General features: G+C 37.9%; 1 protein-coding gene and 1 pseudogene across 2 annotated transcripts; one reads left to right on the top strand and one right to left on the bottom strand.

Moving 5' to 3' along the window:
• Positions 1-4,491: 4,491 nt before the first annotated feature.
• abhd13.S (abhydrolase domain containing 13 S homeolog) lies at positions 4,492-13,238 on the bottom strand. 2 transcript variants are annotated; one of them, XM_018248203.2, is made up of 4 exons: positions 13,091-13,238; positions 12,384-12,419; positions 10,380-10,504; positions 4,492-9,237 (listed from the first exon to the last, which is right to left on the bottom strand). In XM_018248203.2, exon 4 carries the CDS (start codon positions 9,211-9,213, stop codon positions 8,203-8,205), a length of 1,011 nt encoding a protein of 336 aa, XP_018103692.1. In that variant the 5' UTR covers positions 9,214-9,237; positions 10,380-10,504; positions 12,384-12,419; positions 13,091-13,238; the 3' UTR covers positions 4,492-8,202.
• A 1,029-nt stretch (positions 13,239-14,267) lies between these two features.
• On the top strand, positions 14,268-16,952 carry LOC108708968 (annotated as a pseudogene).
• The last annotated feature ends 2,338 nt before the right edge of the window (positions 16,953-19,290 follow it).

The following is a 19,290-nucleotide window of genomic DNA, read 5'->3' on the forward strand; positions in this document are numbered from 1 at the left end:
TTCAGTGTATAAAACTGGTTTAAACGCATAAAACATCCTTTCATGCCTTAATCCAATAACTGCTCTAAAACATTCCCAGTATGCCTCATGACGATATTATGATTGTTCTGTAATGTCTTAATAGTAGCTCATTCAGCCTTTGACAGATTATATTGCATTCTCTTTACTGAAGACATATTTCACAACAGTTTTGAAAATCTTAAGAGCATCATTATTATAAGAGTGCTCTTTGAAGTCAATTTAGTATAATTTCCCATAGTCTTATTCTCTGCTTTGCCCTTTTGAATATGATCTTTTTAGTCTCAACTGTCTACACCACTTCTATAAATCCATTTCCTATTCAAATTCAGTAAAAGAATTTGTCAGCAAACAAATGTACTTAAGATAACAATGACTTGGAAAATAAATTAAAAATTAGCATCTTTACCTGCAGTGTTGGGTCCTTCCTCTTGTTTCTCTACCTGGTAATGGGGAAACTGGATCTCTTGAGAAATTCCTTGAGCCAACAGTCATAGTAGAATTCTGGATATTAAAGGGGCAGTATAGCCCCTTTTCAACATGAGTAATGAATAGGGATTGGTCTGACTATGCTGCACTTAGTCAAATAAATGTTTTTTGTTATTTCTTGAGCTAAACAGGGCAAAACACAAAACAATTAAGCTAATCATGTTTGTCCCTTCAAAAGGAAGTTTAGATCTAGACAGGTTTCTAAAACAATAAGCAATAACAATAAATTTATAGCTTTACAGAGATTTTGCTTTTTAGATGGGGTCAGTGACCCCTATCTGAAAGCTGGAAAGAGTCAAAAGAATAAGACAAAAAAAAAAAAAAACCTATAAAATAATAATAAAGACTAGGGATGCACCGAATGCACTATTTTGGATTCGGCCGAACCCCCGAATCCTTTGTGAAAGATTCGGCCGAATACCAAACCGAATCCAAATGCTAATTTGCATATGCAAATTAGGGGTGGGAAGGGAAAACATTTTTTACTTCCTTGTTTTGTGACAAAAAGTCACGCAATTTCCCTCCCCGTCCCTAATTTCCACATGCAAATTAGGATTCGGATTTGGTTCGGCTGAATCTGAATCCTGATGAAAAAGGCAGAATCCCGAACCAAATCCGGGATTTGGTGCATCCCTAATAAAGACCACCCTGTATATATCTGAGATTATATTATATTCTATACAATAAATCTTTATCTTCTCTGACCCACTATTTTTCGCATTTTGTGATATTTTACACTTGCCAAAACCAGTGTGATTGTTTCACATTTTGAAATAAATCCATGTATTTTTATCCAGAATGCTCGGGATCTGGGGTCTTCTGAAAAATGGATCATTTCGTAATTGGGAACTTCATTACTTAAGTCTAGTACAATATCATATATACATCAAATAAACACAATAGGCTGGTTTTGCTTCCAATAAAAATGAATTAATCTTACACGAAACACAGAAAAAAAAATCGCCAGCGCTCAGTCTCACTCACGATGTGGTGTTGACCAACTGTTAGAAATTCCCTTGGGCCAGTGCTTGGTCTGACCCACATTCTGTGGTTGACCAGATGCTATAAATGATAAAAGGCCAATATTTGTACACAAAAAGAAAAAAGATTGGCAGTGCACAATTTGCCTTTAAAAATAATTATTACAATAAAATGCGGAGTTAGTACCACACTTTGGCCAAAATATGTAAGCTCATGTGCCATGTCAAGGCCCCTCATTGCCTATAGCTGCCATTCAGACTTTAAAGGAGAAGGAAACCCTGTAGAAAAAACCCTACCCAAGTGGACCCCCTTCCCTCCAGGCTAACAGCCCCCCGGGGAAATGCCCCATACTTTGTAATTACCCCTCGTCGCAGATTCTGGCAGCGGCATCCATCTTCCAGGTCCTCGGTAAGTCGGCGCATGTGCCGGCTTTAGACAACTGCAAATGCGATGAAATTGACGGAGATTGCCGATCTCCCAGTCTCCCCGGGGGGGCAGTTAGCCTGGAGGAAGGGGGGGTCTACGTGGGGTGGAGGGTATGGGTTTTTTTTCTACAGAATTTCTTTCTCCTTTAAAAAAGTGAATTATGTATAGGTGTATGTTAATAGTCAGGGGTTTAAAAGCTCTGCTTTTTTACTATAGCTCCTGAGTTAAAGGGGACCCGTCACCCAAAAAATTCAAAATCCTATTTTATCACATTTATCAAGCCAAATGAACTTTAAGTAAACAATATAAATTATTTGAATCTTGTTTCCTTCAGTCTGGGAATTCATAATTATAGCAAGCAGGCAGGAGCCATTTTGTAGACAGTGTTATTAAGACAAGCCTTGTATCATCTCGGAATCTTGTTTGTGCACCAGAATGGGGGACCTGATGTCCATCCCCATGCACTGGTTACACAATTAAATGATTAAAAGAACAGGAGAATGTGGGGAGAGCAGTGACATCTAGGAAGTACTGAATGGAAAGTGAAAGTAATTGTCTGCCCTGCCTCTAGAGGAGGGGCAGACAATATTTGATTGACAGCTGAGATTTTAAAATGAGCTTATAACTGTTATAAATGCTTTAATAGATAGAAATTTGATTTCATTTTATTACAGTATATACCCGTGTATAAGCCAAGTTTTTCAGCATCCAAAATGTGCTGAAAAAGTCTACCTCGGCTTATACTCGGGTCAGCGGTACCCGAGTAGCTGAGATTGCAGTCACTTTTAATCATTCCTATACCAACAGTACACTTGGGGAGAGACTGCAATATCCCACAATGCCCTCTGTTGGTTATATGAAAGAATAACAGGGCACCCTCTGTTGGTTATATGAAAGAATAACAGTGACTGCAATATCACACAGCGCCATCTGTTGGTTGTATGAAAGAATAACAGTGACTGCAATATCACACAGCGCCATCTGTTGGTTGTATGAAAGAATAACAGTGACTGCAATATCACACAGCGCCATCTGTTGGTTGTATGAAAGAATAACAGTGACTGCAATATCACACAGCGCCATCTGTTGGTTGTATGAAAGAATAACAGTGACTGCAATATCACACAGCGCCATCTGTTGGTTGTATGAAAGAATAACAGTGACTGCAATATCACACAGCGCCATCTGTTGGTTGTATGAAAGAATAACAGTGACTGCAATATCACACAGCGCCATCTGTTGGTTGTATGAAAGAATAACAGTGACTGCAATATCACACAGCGCCCTCTGTTGGTTATACGAAAGATTAACAGTGATGGCAATATCAAACAGCACCCTCTGCACATGGTAGTGGGACAGTGGGACAATGCACACAGTAATCCGTTTGGCAATTTTCTGTCACCATCAACTTTGCAAAGAAGTCCGGTTGATCGCTGGGGGGGTCGCTTTGGCAGAATGTGCGCTGCTGGGAGACAGGGCTGTAGTTGTGTCTAGGCTTATACTAAAGTCAATAAGTTTTCCCAGTTTTCGTAGGTAAAATTAGGTACCTCGGCTTATACTCGGGTCGGCTTATACTCGAGTATATACGGTATACAGATTTGTGTCTGGATGACAGTTCCACTTTAAGGTTAAGTGCACTGTTGGTCTTACTACTCAGTCAAATGGTTTGCTTGGGGTCTCATTTTTTTTACATTTTTTGTAATTATTTTTAAAGGCAAACCATGCGCTGGCAATCTTTCTTCTTTAATTATATCTTCGTTTGGATCAAGTGCAATGTACTGTATTATTACAGAGGAAAAAAAATTATTTGGATACAATGGCATCTATGGGAGACAGCCTTTCCATAATTCTGAGCTTTCTAAATGGGTTTCTGGATAGCAGATCCCATACCTGTAGCAATAAAAATTAAAGATGAAAATAAATTGATTCAAATTACAAATGAGTCATCATAATATTTTCTTACGTGGGTGTTTGTACTGAGATGTAAAAAGTTATGCAAATTGGGAATGGCTCTGGAAATCGACAGTTATGCCTGGATGAGTTGCAATCTAAAGTTTTAGCTAGGTGATAACGGTACAATGTCTAAGAGACAAACTGATACAACAGTGGTGTTTGTGATCATCTTTTCTGATGCCAACATTTAATTCTCATCCAGAAACACAAAGTCTGAATATTCTAACATCCGAGTTTGGTTCTTTACAAGTTAAGTTGTACTATAACAGCACCACCTTAAGCAATAGGTTGGTTAGGGCTAAAGGGTTGCCTGTAAAAACAGAGGCTTAGGAAAAGCAAGTTTCAATACAATTCTTGTGTGTTGAGAAATAGTTGATACAGTATATGTAACCATTTCCCTTTAGCTTTGTTTTTTGGAGTAATAGGTTACAAACATTGTGGCCACACTGCCTCAATAAAGACTATTATATATATATATATATATATATATATATATATATATATATATATATATATATATATATATATATATATATATACACACACACACACACAATATATAATATGCAGTACACAAAACGCTGCATACAGTTTAATTTTTGTCAATAACCAGGAGAAAACTCATTAAATTTCAAAATCATGAATCATTTATTCTAAATATTTACAGCTTTATGTGGATAAAACATTGGTCCTGAAATAACTTGTTATACAAAGTGATCATTCTTACAGTTATGAACAAGCCCTTGCATTTGGTTGTAAGTCCGACATACTATCAACCATAATACTCCAATGTTTGGAAAACAAATCATATAAAATATCTCATACCACATTTAAGCACTGTGTTGGACACAGAAAATGCAAATATAAACACATGCAATGCAATGTACTGCATTTTATTTTTATTTTCCTCAGCTTCAGCACTTAAATGTCTTCGCTGCAGGTCCTCTAGCCATTCTTGCAGTTACTCCAAAAGAAAAAGTCATCTGGGTATATCAAAAAGTGAAGTTAGAGATCACCACAGTCCTCTAGAGTGAAATACCACCCCTCTTCATTCATTTCTATGGGATTTTTAAAAGACATTAATCAATGGGTGAAAGTGAAAATTCACCCTTTGATAAAAATGCCTTTCAAAATCTCAGAAATAAATGGCGTTGTGGAATTTCACTCTAGATGACTGCGGTGATCTCTAACTTCACTTTTTGATAAATATACCCCATTGTGTTTTAACCAGACTTTATTACAAGATTCAGTACAACTAATACAGTCTACCTTAATTATATCCAGCTAGAATACGAAAAAAACATCTACAAGTAACTATTGCTTCAGATCCATTATTCAAACATTTAATAAAATGGATACAACAAATAAAAAATAAATATACTGGCTGACCCTTTCTCAGTTGTCAGGAAGGAAGAATTACGAATAGGAAGGCAATGAAAATAATCAGAATGATTTCCTCTAAGAAAATTGTTTGTGTGTACTACACAGACAACAGAAAATTATAGGCATGCGTAATAAAAGTATCTCCTGGATGAGCACTACAAAGAGATCTAAGCCACCGCTTAATATATCATATGAAACATCACAGTATGGTATCCATCAAAAATCTCCTAAAATCATGTAATGTGTTGCTGGTTAATGCTGCATTTAGACAGTTGCAATTATTTTAACTAAACAAAAAAAAAAATCCAATTTCCATTATGTGGCAAGCTAATGTTCATGTAGAAAAAAAAAAAAAAAAAAGAGAATATTTGGTAGGGAAATTGAAAAATGCTTGCATTCAGTCGCAGATCGCATTTAAAAGGTATTGGCAATCAGGGGAAACCGTGCACCACTGAGTATTCACAAGATACTCATCCCAGAAAAGCCAATACAATGTTAGGTTACAAATTGGCCAGCATTTAGCCAGCCTAGGAGGTGAAAATTATACCTCATACCATAAGAGAGAAAATATGAAAGCCAGTATTTATTCCTGAAAAGGTAGAAACTAATACAGAGCAATCCGCAACTATTTTAACGGCCACTCAAAACATGCTATCTGCTGTAGCCTTACTTGCCCACAGATATTTCTTAAAGAGGTTGTTCATCTACTAAAGCGGTAGGACTTTGCAAAAGAAACACTTTTTCAAAATGATTTATGTTGCAAAACTTAATTTTAATTATATCCAAGATATCCAAGATTAAAATGTGCACTTACCTAATCACAGGGTTAAGCATTCTTACAGAGATCAGCAGCGAAGGAAGATCAGGAATGTAACTTAAGTGATGGCAGCTGTGGCTCTAAGAGTGTTATTTACTAAAATCCGAAAACTTTTCACTATTTTATTAAAACCACTTTTTTTTTTTTTTACTGTATTTATCAATAAATTTACTCCAAAACATCTAATGCGGGACAAGACTTGATAAAATTGTGAAAATAAAAAAACAGAATTGTACGATTTTTTCAGATTTGACATCCAAAACTCAGTTTTTTTCGGATTATCACCCGAAAAATGCCATGTCATTGTGGAAGTTTCTACCTGCTGCTGATCTCTGCATTAATGGAATATAGATGGGGTTGGCAACCCCCTTCTACAGAAGGGAAGACCAGGATTGTCTGGTAAGAGGCAATATTAACTAGTGATACAATGTTAATTGATTTTTGTTGAGTAATTATATTGGACAATTGTTCCTCAAAAGGTGAAAAACCCATCATATAAACCTGGTACTTGTTGGTCTGTTCAGCCCCTGCAGCCTGCAAACAAAAGTATCTGTAACAACCTGCCTGGAGTTGAACTGGGGACCGGATGTTCCTGTACTGTCTGCGTTACCAATACTTTATGTGAGTAGACGGCTAAGTCCCTGCTTCAGTCCTATGGCTATGCTTTGTAATTGCAAGTAAGCATGGCTTGTTTCACCTCTTGCCAATCTGGCCACAGGTGTATAAGCCATTAGTCTGGCTACAAAACCCCCTACACTGCACTGCCTCATTGCCCAACTTAGATCTATTTCCTAATAGTTCCTGGGTGTGATTCTCTTTTGATTTTCTGTTCCTGACCTTTACTTGTTTTTGACCTTGCTGTATAGCTGCCTGAACCGACTCTTGCCTGTTTGACAACTCTTCTGGATCCTGTATTTGTACCATGTTACCGATTGGTTTTGACCCCAGCCTGTTTATCTTGACTAGGCTCCTGATTCTGAACTGTCTGGTTGGTACGGTCATCACCTGTTCCGCGACTTCACTCTCTGTTCCTCTTGTTTACATTACTGTTCACTTGCCTGCCCACAACTTTATCCCTGGTCCTCTCATTTTAAGACCTGCTGACATCTGAGTAGTGGAGGGCTCCTCCCGAAGCCAAAGGTGGCTGCTATCGGCAGAAGCGTGAGCGGAGGCTGGGAACTTGGGGTTTGTTCTGGGTTTGGGATACCATACGTGACAGTATCCTAATGAGTGCTGCCTTATTATTGCCTCACCAATGCAGAATTAAAATCATTATCATAATTACTGAAGGTTGAACAAAAATCAGTTCTGTTTATAGATCATTATTAATAAAGTTCATTTGAGAGGGTAGTTTCTCAAAATTCATCTATATTTTGTCATCTCAAAACAAGTTCAGCTGAGATTTAAATAGAGTTTTGCAGTCCAACGAGACTAAATGAACAGCATCATGTAGTGTAGTGAATAGCTTACATTGCCTATGCCCAAGGTAAATGTTTTGGTTTGGATTATAGAAGATATCATGAACTACATTAGCACAAGCTGTATAGAAAAAGACACATCCAAAAGTAACACAGTCAGACATGCTGTATCAGCCTGGAAGTAAAATAATCAATTTTCTGGTGCTCTATCCATTTATAGGAATCTTAGCTGCCCTCTCCTGTGACATGCACAAATCAACTATGAGTGCATTAGCCATCTAAGGCATTTTAGTAGGGTCTGAACAAAGGCTAAGGGGTTACAAAACCACTTGGGGTGGTGAGGGAGAGCCAAAAGTAAGCTACAAATTTAAGGCCAGTTCCTGTTCTTCCACATTTTTTTTTTATAATAACGTTTATCTTGGGACTGGTACAGCAGTCCTATGAAAAAGGTATCAATGTTTTAGAACATTTTCTGGGCTTTTAGTTGACCTTTAAGAAAGAGATCTGCTAGTACTTTGTTTAAAATGAAAGGCATCTGAAGATAGCATAAGCTCTTGGACATCTGTTTATGTGGAAAAATCAGCACAGTTCTGAATCATTTTAAAATACCGTTTTCAAGTTTTTCTAGGGAGAAATTTCAGTTCAGAGCAGTACAAATGGCATTCTGTTGTCACACCTCACAAACAATATATACAGAAGTGCAAGAGAAACCACTATCTATATTATAGTGACATTCGAAGTCTTTGCATTGGCTTCAGGACAGTGATTGCTGTTCAGCTCCTTAATAAACTGTTCAAGTGCTGTAAAGTAACCTTGGCACTGCCACGTATCATTATGTGTACCATCTGGAAATATGGCCAGTCTTTTAGTCCGGGAAGGAGATAGTTCATAAAGTTGCTTCATCATGAATGGAGGAATCAATTGGTCTGAAAGCCCAGATATAAACAACGAAGGCATTCGGCACTGGACGATTTTTCTGTAAGACAAGAACTTATTTTTGTAGCACCATAATGGAAGGTATCTCATCGGAAGGACTGAAAACAAGGTGCTTGCCATGTGAGGGATGCTAAGAAAAGTATTCTCCAACACAAGAGCACAAATTCTATGTGCATTCTCAGAAGCTAGGTGGATAGCCACTGCTCCCCCTAAAGAACGTCCAAATAATATTATCTTTGTTTTATCAATGTCTGGCCTAGTCATGACGTAATCTAAAACAGCTTCTGAGTCCATGTAAAGGCCTTCTTCACTAGGCTCTCCATCACTTTTTCCATATCCTCTATAATCAACCAAAATTAAGTTCACTTTAAGGTTTACCAGCATCAGCAATGCATTTGGTAACCTATGTCCAATATTTCCTGCATTACCATGAAAATAAATAATTGTTGGGGAGAAGCTTGAGTTATCTCCAGTGTATCTCAGCAAGATGAGATTCAGACGAATATTATCTTTTGTTTTTATAAATATATTTTCATGTGGTATTCCAGTTGGCATTGGAATATAAAGTCTTGATGAAGAAGGTTGATCAGGAAAATACAGTAGCACATCCTGAAACTTAAACAGGATTCCAGCTATAGAAACAAAAATCAACAAAAGTAAAATCACTCCACCATACATGTTAAAAGTTAATATTAATGGTAAGAGACAAATTCGGCAGAGACCCCACGACCATGATGCTAATGCCAACAGCCATCTTTCCGCACATGACCATAAAACCCAATGTTTTTCCATTATGAAAGGTCACTTCAGTGTGTCCTGAAAGCAAAAAAAAAATAAATAAAATGCTCATGCTGTATGAATTGTAAGAACAAGCAAGCAACTAGTAAGCCACAAACACTTAGGGGCAGATTTATCAAAATGTGAGATTAGAGCTGACCGCAGAGCTCTTCAGAAGTAATGAAGAGTAACAATAACTGTAAAATCCTAAGCTTAATGAGAATTATTTTTAACACTTGCTTCTCAGGATTCAATCACATGATATAAAGAAACATGGTCAAAATTAGCAAAAATGTACATCTACTCATAATAAATTGAAGGTGACAGCCAGGCAGATATGGTAATGCCATCAAGATAACTTTAAATATTTTGTAAAAATATTATCTTCCTTCCTCTTTAAAGAACAAGGAAAGCCAAATTTACTGGGGGATGGCAACATGTGAATTTATTCTTACCCGCATTTCTCAGTCGGTTCTATGCTTAGATTTGTATTTCTATAAGGATAACCAAGCTACATGGAAGGACACATGACAATATGGTCATAGTTACACAAAAAACTTTTTTTTTTAAATCATTATGTAGAGGTTAAAAAAAAAAAAATATTAACACCATACTCAATAAATGAAAAGCATAGCACAAAAAGTCTCACTTATCTTAAAGGGGTTGTTCACATTCCAAACACTTTTTTCAGTTGAGTTTGTTTTCATATTATTCCCCAGAAATAAAGACTTTTTTTTCCAATTACTTTCCATTATTTATTTTTTACTGCTTTTCCAAGATCTAAGCTTAAAGTTTAATGTTCGTGTCAGTCTGCCCGCTCAGTAATTCAGGCGCAGACTCTAAACTGTTACAATTTTGCAACATTTACTTGATACATTTCGGAGAAGCGTTTTTGGAATATTAGCAACTATTGTAGTAATTCTAACAGCTGCCAGCAGGGACAAAGATAAAAAAATGTATCCACTAAATCAATTTAGAACAGTTTACAGGGTTGGCGACCCCCCATCACAGAGCTGCTTTAGAATGTGAAAAATTTAATTTTACACTTCAATACCATAAAAACAGTGATGCATAGAAAATAGAAAGTAATTGGAAAAGGTTGTTATTTCTGGTGATCTACCCGAAAAACAACTAGTTGTGAACTAACACATTGTCTTACTAAATATTTGTAGTTCACATACTTTTAGAGTAGATAAGTGTAGATATTCAGGTCCAGTACCAGAAGTGTCTGAAGAAGTCTTCTTTTAAGTTGTAAGGCCAACAGGCAAGTACGGAGCAACAGTTAATCTTCCAGAATAAATAGTACCTAGAGGAAAATATGCACATTTTACATCAGACCATACTATTTCACGTTTTCAACAGAATTGCAGTACACTGCAAGAAAGAATAAAGACATTTTATCATAATGATTTCTGTATTATATAAAGTAATTTTCGTCTAATGTGCCACAGACTAGGGGCAGTTACTTTTGTCGGCCACATTTGAGCACAGGGGAACAAAACTGAAATTTTGTATGACTTCACCCACAGCAATTTCATTTGTTGAAAACTGCAGGGTATCCTGAACCTTTTGTCACCCATGCAGATACTAATAGGTAATGAGCATCACAGCCATCTCAACAACATTTAAAGAGAGACCCTACCACCTTTGCATGTAGAGCAAAAGTATCCAATAACAAAGTCTCCATTTGATGGAACAGCTTTTAATGGAATGGCTTTTGAAGCACAACCAGTGCAATGCAGAGTCAGAGAAGTGGATACACAACAAAGGCTGCCCAGGTTGTGCTCAAAACCCAGAGGGCAGTAAATTTTAAGCTTTTGCAAACAGTATTGCATGGAAAATAATTTCAGGAGCGAAACCGGAATCCCTTCTCAGAGCATCAGCCAGAAATGAGCTAGAAATCAGTATCAGAGCTGCTACTCTAGGATAAATAGCAAATGAGAATTCAGACATTCAGTAAGGAAAAAAGCCAATGCCATTATATATTGAATAGATAAAAGCAAGAGATAAACAACCACGTTTTATTAAATATAAAACAAAAGTTTATTTAATATGATTAAAAAGTACCAATGTATTCAACATCTGACAACAAATGAACTACCTTGCATTCTTACTGCAACACTGTACAACTAGTTCCTCAGATATTAATTTAATTCTCTGTCGTCTAACCTCAGTCACCAGGGACTACTGAGAGTATGGCACAAGTTACTTAAATTGCATGTGTAAGCTTTAGTGTTCTAACTGTTTTGGAGACTAACACGCCAACAACCAAGCAAGGAAGGAATTAGTGAAACATTTCAGTGTGTTACTCCTCCAGGTTTCTATAGTCTTAGGGAAAAAATGGATTATGATCAGGCTGTGCTATCATTTAAAGCAAGTGATTCTCAGCCTTTTTGGATTCAAGCCCACCTTTGCAGCACAATATTTGGCCTGCTTAAAGGGGACCTGTCATCCTAAGAATGAATTCCAAATTATCAAGTTAGTTGAACAAAATATTTACTCACACTATATTCTTTACTTAAATGTGGTTTCCTTCAGTCTTGGAATTTACAATCATTGTAAGCAGACAGGTGCCATTTTGTGACAAGGCAAGTTGTTTATCACCCTAAAATCTTGTGTATGTGCCAGAATTGGGGACCTAATGCCCATGCATGGTACCCTACACAATTAAAGAGTGTGGGGAGTGAGGGGGAATGTATGAAGTGCAGTGACATCTAGGAAGTACTGAATGGAAAGTGAGAGTAAGTGACTGCCCCGCCTCTATGCCTGAGGCATAGAGGAGGGGCAGGCAATATAGAATTGACAACTGAAACTTTTAAATGCGTTTATAAAAGGTATGGATGTTTTAAAGAAGAAAATAATTTGGGTTTAATGTTTAATTTGCAAAGGACTTTATACAGCTTTTTATGTGTGGGTGACAGGTCCACTTTAATTAACAAGGTTACAGATACATGAAAAGATTGCTCTATCATTTAGACATCAGTGTAACAATATCGAGAACAGCAAATAAGCGGGTTGATATATTGGTCCCATATCTCTGTAATTGGCCGTCATTTTGGGTTTCCCTAGGGAAGACAGTGTTTGGAAAACATTGGCGCAAAGTAAACATCATTGCAAATCATTGTTCGAAAAGGTAGCGCTTCCTGTCAAATAATTGATAAAGGGAATAAACCCAGGTTACCTACCCTTTCTGCCAGTGAGTCAAGCTGGACAATAAGAACCTAGCAGCAGCATGAATGGAGAATATAAACAAAATGCAAAAAAAGTTAAAAAGTATTTATTTATTAAGCAAAACACATCACAAAGCCCAACGCGTTTCATGCCTTAGGGGCACTTCGTCATAGGCAGCAGACTTGTGCAGTAATTGATTTAGTACTGGTTGTGACATGGTCATGTACACTTGACAAGAGGGCATGCTTGCCAGAAACATGTACTGTGATACATTTCAAATAAATGAAGTTTGCAGCAAAGTTCTGCTCATCTGCTTCCTCCATTTCTTCAATTAAATCTAGACTTATTGGCTCAGATCACAAATGGAATGTTACATGTTGAACTATCGCAAAAACAAAAGAAATAAAAACACACACACACACACGTAGAGACTAAATGGGAAGTGACAGGGTGCAGCGGCCATTATGGTAGGCAAGATACAGCTGTTAGCCTAGAAAACTACTAGAATTATCGCTGCACCTTGACAGCTCGAAATGCAGACTGTGAAGGTTGTCAGGATTTTAGTCTCGATCGATATTGAAATTGGCGAAGGAGAAATAAGTGCCCCATGCAAACACAGACCAGTGCATTCCATAATGGACGGACAAGCGCCCGCTGCAACGCCAACCCTTCATAAACAAGCGCTTGATGATCGGCATATCTCTATCGATTTAATTCCCACCTGACTTTGAAATCGGCCGGCGCTGCTCACGTGGCATGGGGGCTGCAGGTTCTTCTCGGCTCCTCATCCCATAGCGTTTATTCTTTTGCCGCTGCTCTTCCGGGATGACACACAGACAGAGCTGTAACACGTGACTTGCATTATGGCGCCATTTTTATTAAGGGCGACGCTGGGATCTCAGACTTCTTGAGGGTACTGTAATTTTAAAACAACGAATTCCAAAAATCTTGAAAAAAAATGTAATGAAACTTTAAATTTCTTTCATGAGATTTATTAATCTATATAAAAAAATGATTCCCAGCCCAAATAGTTTATTGTGACGTATGTACGCAATTAAGTCGCACCTTGATGACGTTTTGTATTGCCTGTTTTTTTCGGCAGTCTAAAGACAAGAGGCATTGACAGGGGGGAGTTAGTGACTGAAAGCAAATAATAGATTCGAGACGGGTGTTGTTTAACTCGTTGTCGGTCGTGGGCCTGTGAATTGTGGACGGGTGGTACATGTTATGTGCTATACATATGCACTGACATATCTTTCTCTCGACCCGTTTTCTATACTTAATTTTTTTTCTTGTTTACATTTAGAAAACTGCATCTCTGCCCTGGCTTCACTAGTTACTGAGCCCATAACAACAGCTTATCATAGTGAGCTCAGCATTAATATGCCCCCTCGTAAAGGAGAATTCAACCCTAACGTTACCCCTCCACCCAGCCTAAGTGTTACCCTGGGCAAATACCCCTAATGTTTTACGTACCCCTTGGTGCAGATTCAGGCATCAGACTTCATGGGCGCCATCTTCTTCTCTTCGGTAATCTTAGGATCCAAAGATGCCCCAGTAGCTCCCCATCTTCTTTTTTGCTGATTCACTGCATATGTTCTGTGCTGCTGTCACTTACTGAGCTTAGGGATCCACTCAATATACTGTACACATAGATTATAAATGTCACAATATAAGGCTGATAAGTAATTAATACAGATAATTACTACATGCACAGAAACCAGTGCAACTAGCATCAAAATTTAATAATCAGCCCTGTAGCATCAGCTTATATTAGAGACCAATCTCATTTTCTGCTTGATAATTTCCAATGACCCTAAGCTTAGCTTCTCAAAGCTGTTCAGAGCCCACTGAGCATGTCCCTGTTGCAGACAGATGGTGACCCCCTGTGACAAGTTTGAAGTACTGGATCATTGCTGCTATTGACAAGCTGAAATGTTATGCTGGTACAATAAGTTCAGTATAAAATATGTCATTTTTAGGGTTTAGTTTTCCTTTAAAGGGATATTTTTGCCAGAGGAGGTTGTAATATCTGATTCCTCCATACAACTAGTAACTAAGCCCAGACTGGCAATCTATGGGTTCTGGCAAATGCCAGAGGGGCTGCTATAAGGTGCCATAGAAAGTCAGTATTTAGTGTGCTGGTTGGGGCTGTTTGGGCCTCTGTGTTGGCTGAGTGGGCCTCTGTGTACCTGAAATGCCAGGGCCTATTGTAATTCTCAGTCCAGGCCTGCTAGTAACCTATAGCTAGCTGTCACTAAGGCAGTCCTAGCTGTCAGGGAATGGTAAGAACTGAAGGGCAGCTTTCCATATAGGAAAAGTTTAATACATATGATCTGTGAAGAACAGCATAATTATGAAAAGCCTACATTAAAAATTGGCATTTTTATTGCATACATTTTTTAAATTTCTTTCTGATCTTTTTTTCTAAAATGTGTAGCATCCTTTATCTACTTTGTTTTATTTTTACAAATCAATTTGTATAGTGGAATGTAATAAAGTTGCAAACATATAGCCAGAAATAAAAAAGCATAACAGCAGAGGAGAGTTCTCTTTGAAATAGAAGATTCCTAGGTCAACCACAGCCTTTTGGCAATATATATTATATCATGGGCCAGTCATTTACTATGATAAAAAAATGGGAGAATTATTTTAGAAGCTTGTGTAAAAGTATTACTGACTGTGTATTCTGAACAAGTTACTAAACGCTGGAGAGGAGATTTGCAATATTTGGAATTTTTGTCCTGAACTATTTGTGTATATGTTTCATCAGGAAAGGCCAAAGGCAATGTTTGCTTTCCCTAGTATTGATTTTTCACTATAGTTGCTCAGTACAGATGCAATTCAGCATTGACCGAAGAGCCTTTGGTTAAGGACCACTTCCCTGGACCTAACTGCTAAAAATGCACAATAGCACAGGTGCTTCCATTAGAGTTTGAAGTCAGTAATAGACTTGTATATTGGGCTACTTTTTATGTTTTTTGCTTGGTATAACAGCCTGATGTCTGCACCAAAAGCCTCAGATTCTGCAGCCGAACATACTGTGGCCTCACAAGTGCCTTTTGATGATCTCTGCTGTACTCTTGAAAAAATTCAAAAATGCAAAAACAGAACTGACAAAAGACATATTTTTAAACAGTTGATTCCTGGAAATAATTTCATGATGCCCTGCATAAAAATCGGCCGAAAACAACCAATTCTTTTTATCCAGCCATGTGTCTTGTACTTCCACAACTTGAAAGAGAGAGTTTGGCTTATGGAATCAAAGAAACCATGCTTGCTAAACTGTACATTAAAGTTTTAGGCTTGTCAAAAGAAGGCAAAGATGCATTTACACTTTTAAATTATAGAACACTAACCTGTTCGCATAGTGATGCAGGGGATTTTGCTGCAATTGCATATTTTGTTCTCAAGTCACGGTGCAGAAAAGATGGGAGCCTGTCAATACAAGAAGTAAATAATTTAGATTCAATTGCAAAAATTAATGCAGCCAAAAAAAAGGAACTCAGAAAAAGTTTGCTGCATTTGATTGCTAACACAACTGCTCTTGAACAAAAGTGGCTTATCAGAAAGATAATAAACAACATGAAACTTGGTTTCAGCCAGCAAACCGTTTTCTCCATCTTCCACCCTGATGCAGCAGAAATGCATAATGTTACCACCGATCTTGAGAAAGTTTGCATTCAGCTGCATGATCCTGATGTGTGTCTCAGTGATGTTTCTATAGCAATGTTCTCTGCTTTTAAACCAATGCTGGCTGCAGTTGCCAACATTCAGGGTATTGAAAAACAAATGAACCACCAAAGTTTTTACTTCTAAACATTCGTTGCATCTCCCCTTGACGGCTCCTTGACACTATATATACACAATACTTTTAGACTGAACACGCAAAATTGCATTGTAGATGGAGAAATGATGGCCTACAATCCAAATGCTCAGACGTTCATGCAAAAAGGAAATAAGTTTGATATTAAATGCATGGTAGAGGACTCTGAATTACAAACTTGCTACTGTGTTTTTGATGTTCTGCTGCTTAATGATAAAAAATTGGCACATGAAATGCTCAGACTCTAATTCCAGGCAGATTCCATATTGTTGATAAAAAAGAAGCAAGCACATGTAGATGCACTTAATGAAGCAATTGATAAAAGGGAAGAAGACATTATGGTTAAAGATCCAATGTCTATCTACAAAGCAGATACATGTGGGGAAGGATGACTTAAAGATTAAACCTGTATATGTAAATGGCTTAATGTATGAGCTAGGCCTATTAATCATTGGAGGCTACTGGGGAAAAGGTTCCTGTGGTGGAATGATGTCCCATTTCTTATGTGGTGTTGCTGAAGCTTCTGGCCCTAGGGAAAAACCATCTGTTTTTCACTCAATTTGTGTTGGCTCTGGTTATACAATGAAAGCATTATTTGATCTTGGTTTAAAGTTGGCTCCTCACTGGAAAACATATAGGAAAAGAGACCCACCCAGCATTATTCTTTCTGGAATAGAGAAACTAGAAGTGTCCTTTCATAGTTACATAGTTAAATTGGATTGAAAAGTACATCAAGTTCAACCCCTCCAAATGAAAACCCAGCATCCATACACACACCCCTCCCTACTTTTAATTAAATTCTATATACCCATACCTATACTAACTATGGAGCTTAGTATCACAATAGCCTTTGATATTATGTCTGTCCAAAAAAATCATCCAAGCCATTCTTAAAGGCATTAACTGAATCAGCCATCACAATATCACCCGGCAGTGCATTCCACAACCTCACTGTCCTGACTGTGAAGAACCACCTACGTTGCTTCAAATGAAAGTTCTTTTCTTCTAGTCTAAAGGGGTTGCCTCTGGTACGGTGATCCACTTTATGGGTAAAAAGGTCCCCTGCCATTTGTCTATAATGTCCTCTAATGTACTTGTAAAGTGTAATCATGTCCCCTCGCAAGTGCCTTTTTTCCAGAGAAAACAACCCCAACCTTGACAGTCTACCCTCATAATTTAAGTCTTCCATCCCTCTAACCAATTTAGTTGCACTTAGTCTCTGCACTCTCTCCAGCTCATTTATATCCCTCTTAAGGACTGGAGTCCAAAACTGCACTGCATACTCCAGATGAGGCCTTACCAGTGACCTATAAAGAGGCATAATTATGTTTTCATCCCTTGAGTTAATGCCCTTTTTTATGCAAGACAGAACTTTATTTGCTTTAGTAGCCACAGACTGACACTGCCCAGAATTAGACAAAGTGTTATCTACAAAAACCCCTAGATCTTCTCATTTAAGGAAACTCCCAACACACTGCCATTTAGTGTATAACTTGCATTCAAATTATTTTTGCCAAAGTGCATAACCTTGCATTTATCAACATTGAACCTCATTTGCAAGTTTGCTGCCGAGTTTTCCAATTTAGACAAATCATTATGCAAAGTGGCAGCATCCTGCATGGAACCTATAGTTCTGCACAATTTAGTATCATCTGAAAAATAGAAACAGTACTTTCAATGCCCACCTCCAGGTCATTAATAAACAAGTTGAAAAGCAAGGGACCTAGTACAGAGCCCTGCGGTACTCCACTAACAACACTGGTCCAATTAGAAAATGATCCATTTACCACCACTCTTTGTAGTCTATCTTTTAGCCAGTTCTCTATCCAGGTACAAATACTATGTTCCAGGCCAACATTCCTTAATTTAACCAGTAACCTTTTGTGTGGCACTGTATCAAATGCTTTAGCAAAGTCTAAGTAACATCACTTTCAACCTTGTAATTCTGTCATTGTGCAAATTAAAGCAGCAGAAATTGTTACCAGTGATATGTCCAAAACTGGTTGCACTCTCATTTTGCATGAGATTCCTTGGCATTGAAAAAATAAGGAAAGATAAAGAATGGTATGAGTGTATGACACTTGATGACTTGGAACAGTTTAGAGACAAAACATTGGGGAAACTGGCTAAGACCAGTTAACTGCCTTTAAATACCTCTGTTGACATTGTTTTTAAGTTATACTAAACTATTAAGAGGTTTAATTTAAGTTGGCTAAGAAGAGATCTATATGTTATCATCAACCTAGCTCTTAATTAGAAGCTGTAGGAACATATTTATTAGTCACAAAAGTGACACAGAAGAGAGCATTGAGATGCTCACAGAAGGTATAGGATGCTTGATTGTAGAATAAGTTAAAACTGAATTTAGCTTTTTAAGCTTGTTTTTAAATCCCCCTTGGTAAAATTACTGAAATGTATTGTCCACTTTGGATGGCACTTCAGTCTTCTGACAGATTGTCTCATATTATCCTCAATCACCCTCTGGAACAGCAAAGATTTTATGAAGTGCACTACCCATGTCCTGATACAACATCCTCACACATACCATTTTTGCAACCATGCCTTGCAATTAGTGTCCAATTCTTCCGGTCAGGGGCAGGGCTTGCCGGCCAGGTTGCCCAGGGCTCCCGGCCTGGCCCAGCCCTGGGCTTCAGACAGCTCTTTTCAGTGATTATTCATCTTCCACCAAGTTGACATAACACATCAGGTTCTGTAGGTAGCATACACCAACCATCTGCCAAATCTGGACTTGTTTATCAGACTGACAAGGGAATACATTTCCACTGCTTCAGAGTCTAGTGGTGGCAACATTTACACCATGCAATTGTGCATGGTAATGCTGTATTTGTGTGTTTCTGCTGGTCTCTAGAAAAACCCATGCTCCTGATGAACAGCTACTGTTAATTTCAGACACAGAGCCAACCTGGGACTAGGCAGAGAGTACAGCTGAGGGTGTTATTTTAAGGGGTGTCTGGATACCTTTGACCATACCTCCCAACTGTGCCATTTGCTGTGGGACAGTCCCTATTTTGACCTGCAGTCCCTTGTTTTTTTACTGAAATGTCCAGCGTTTCTCTTAGATCCCCTGCACAGAC

This window comes from Xenopus laevis, chromosome 2S (genome assembly GCF_017654675.1).
Source record: "Xenopus laevis strain J_2021 chromosome 2S, Xenopus_laevis_v10.1, whole genome shotgun sequence".
In the NCBI taxonomy this organism is placed as follows: domain Eukaryota; kingdom Metazoa; phylum Chordata; class Amphibia; order Anura; family Pipidae; genus Xenopus; species Xenopus laevis.

Bases quoted from the DNA above. Each gene is read 5' to 3' on its own strand.
- abhd13.S (XM_018248203.2), bottom strand. From the start codon at position 9,213: ATGGAAAAACATTGGGTTTTATGGTCATGTGCGGAAAGATGGCTGTTG.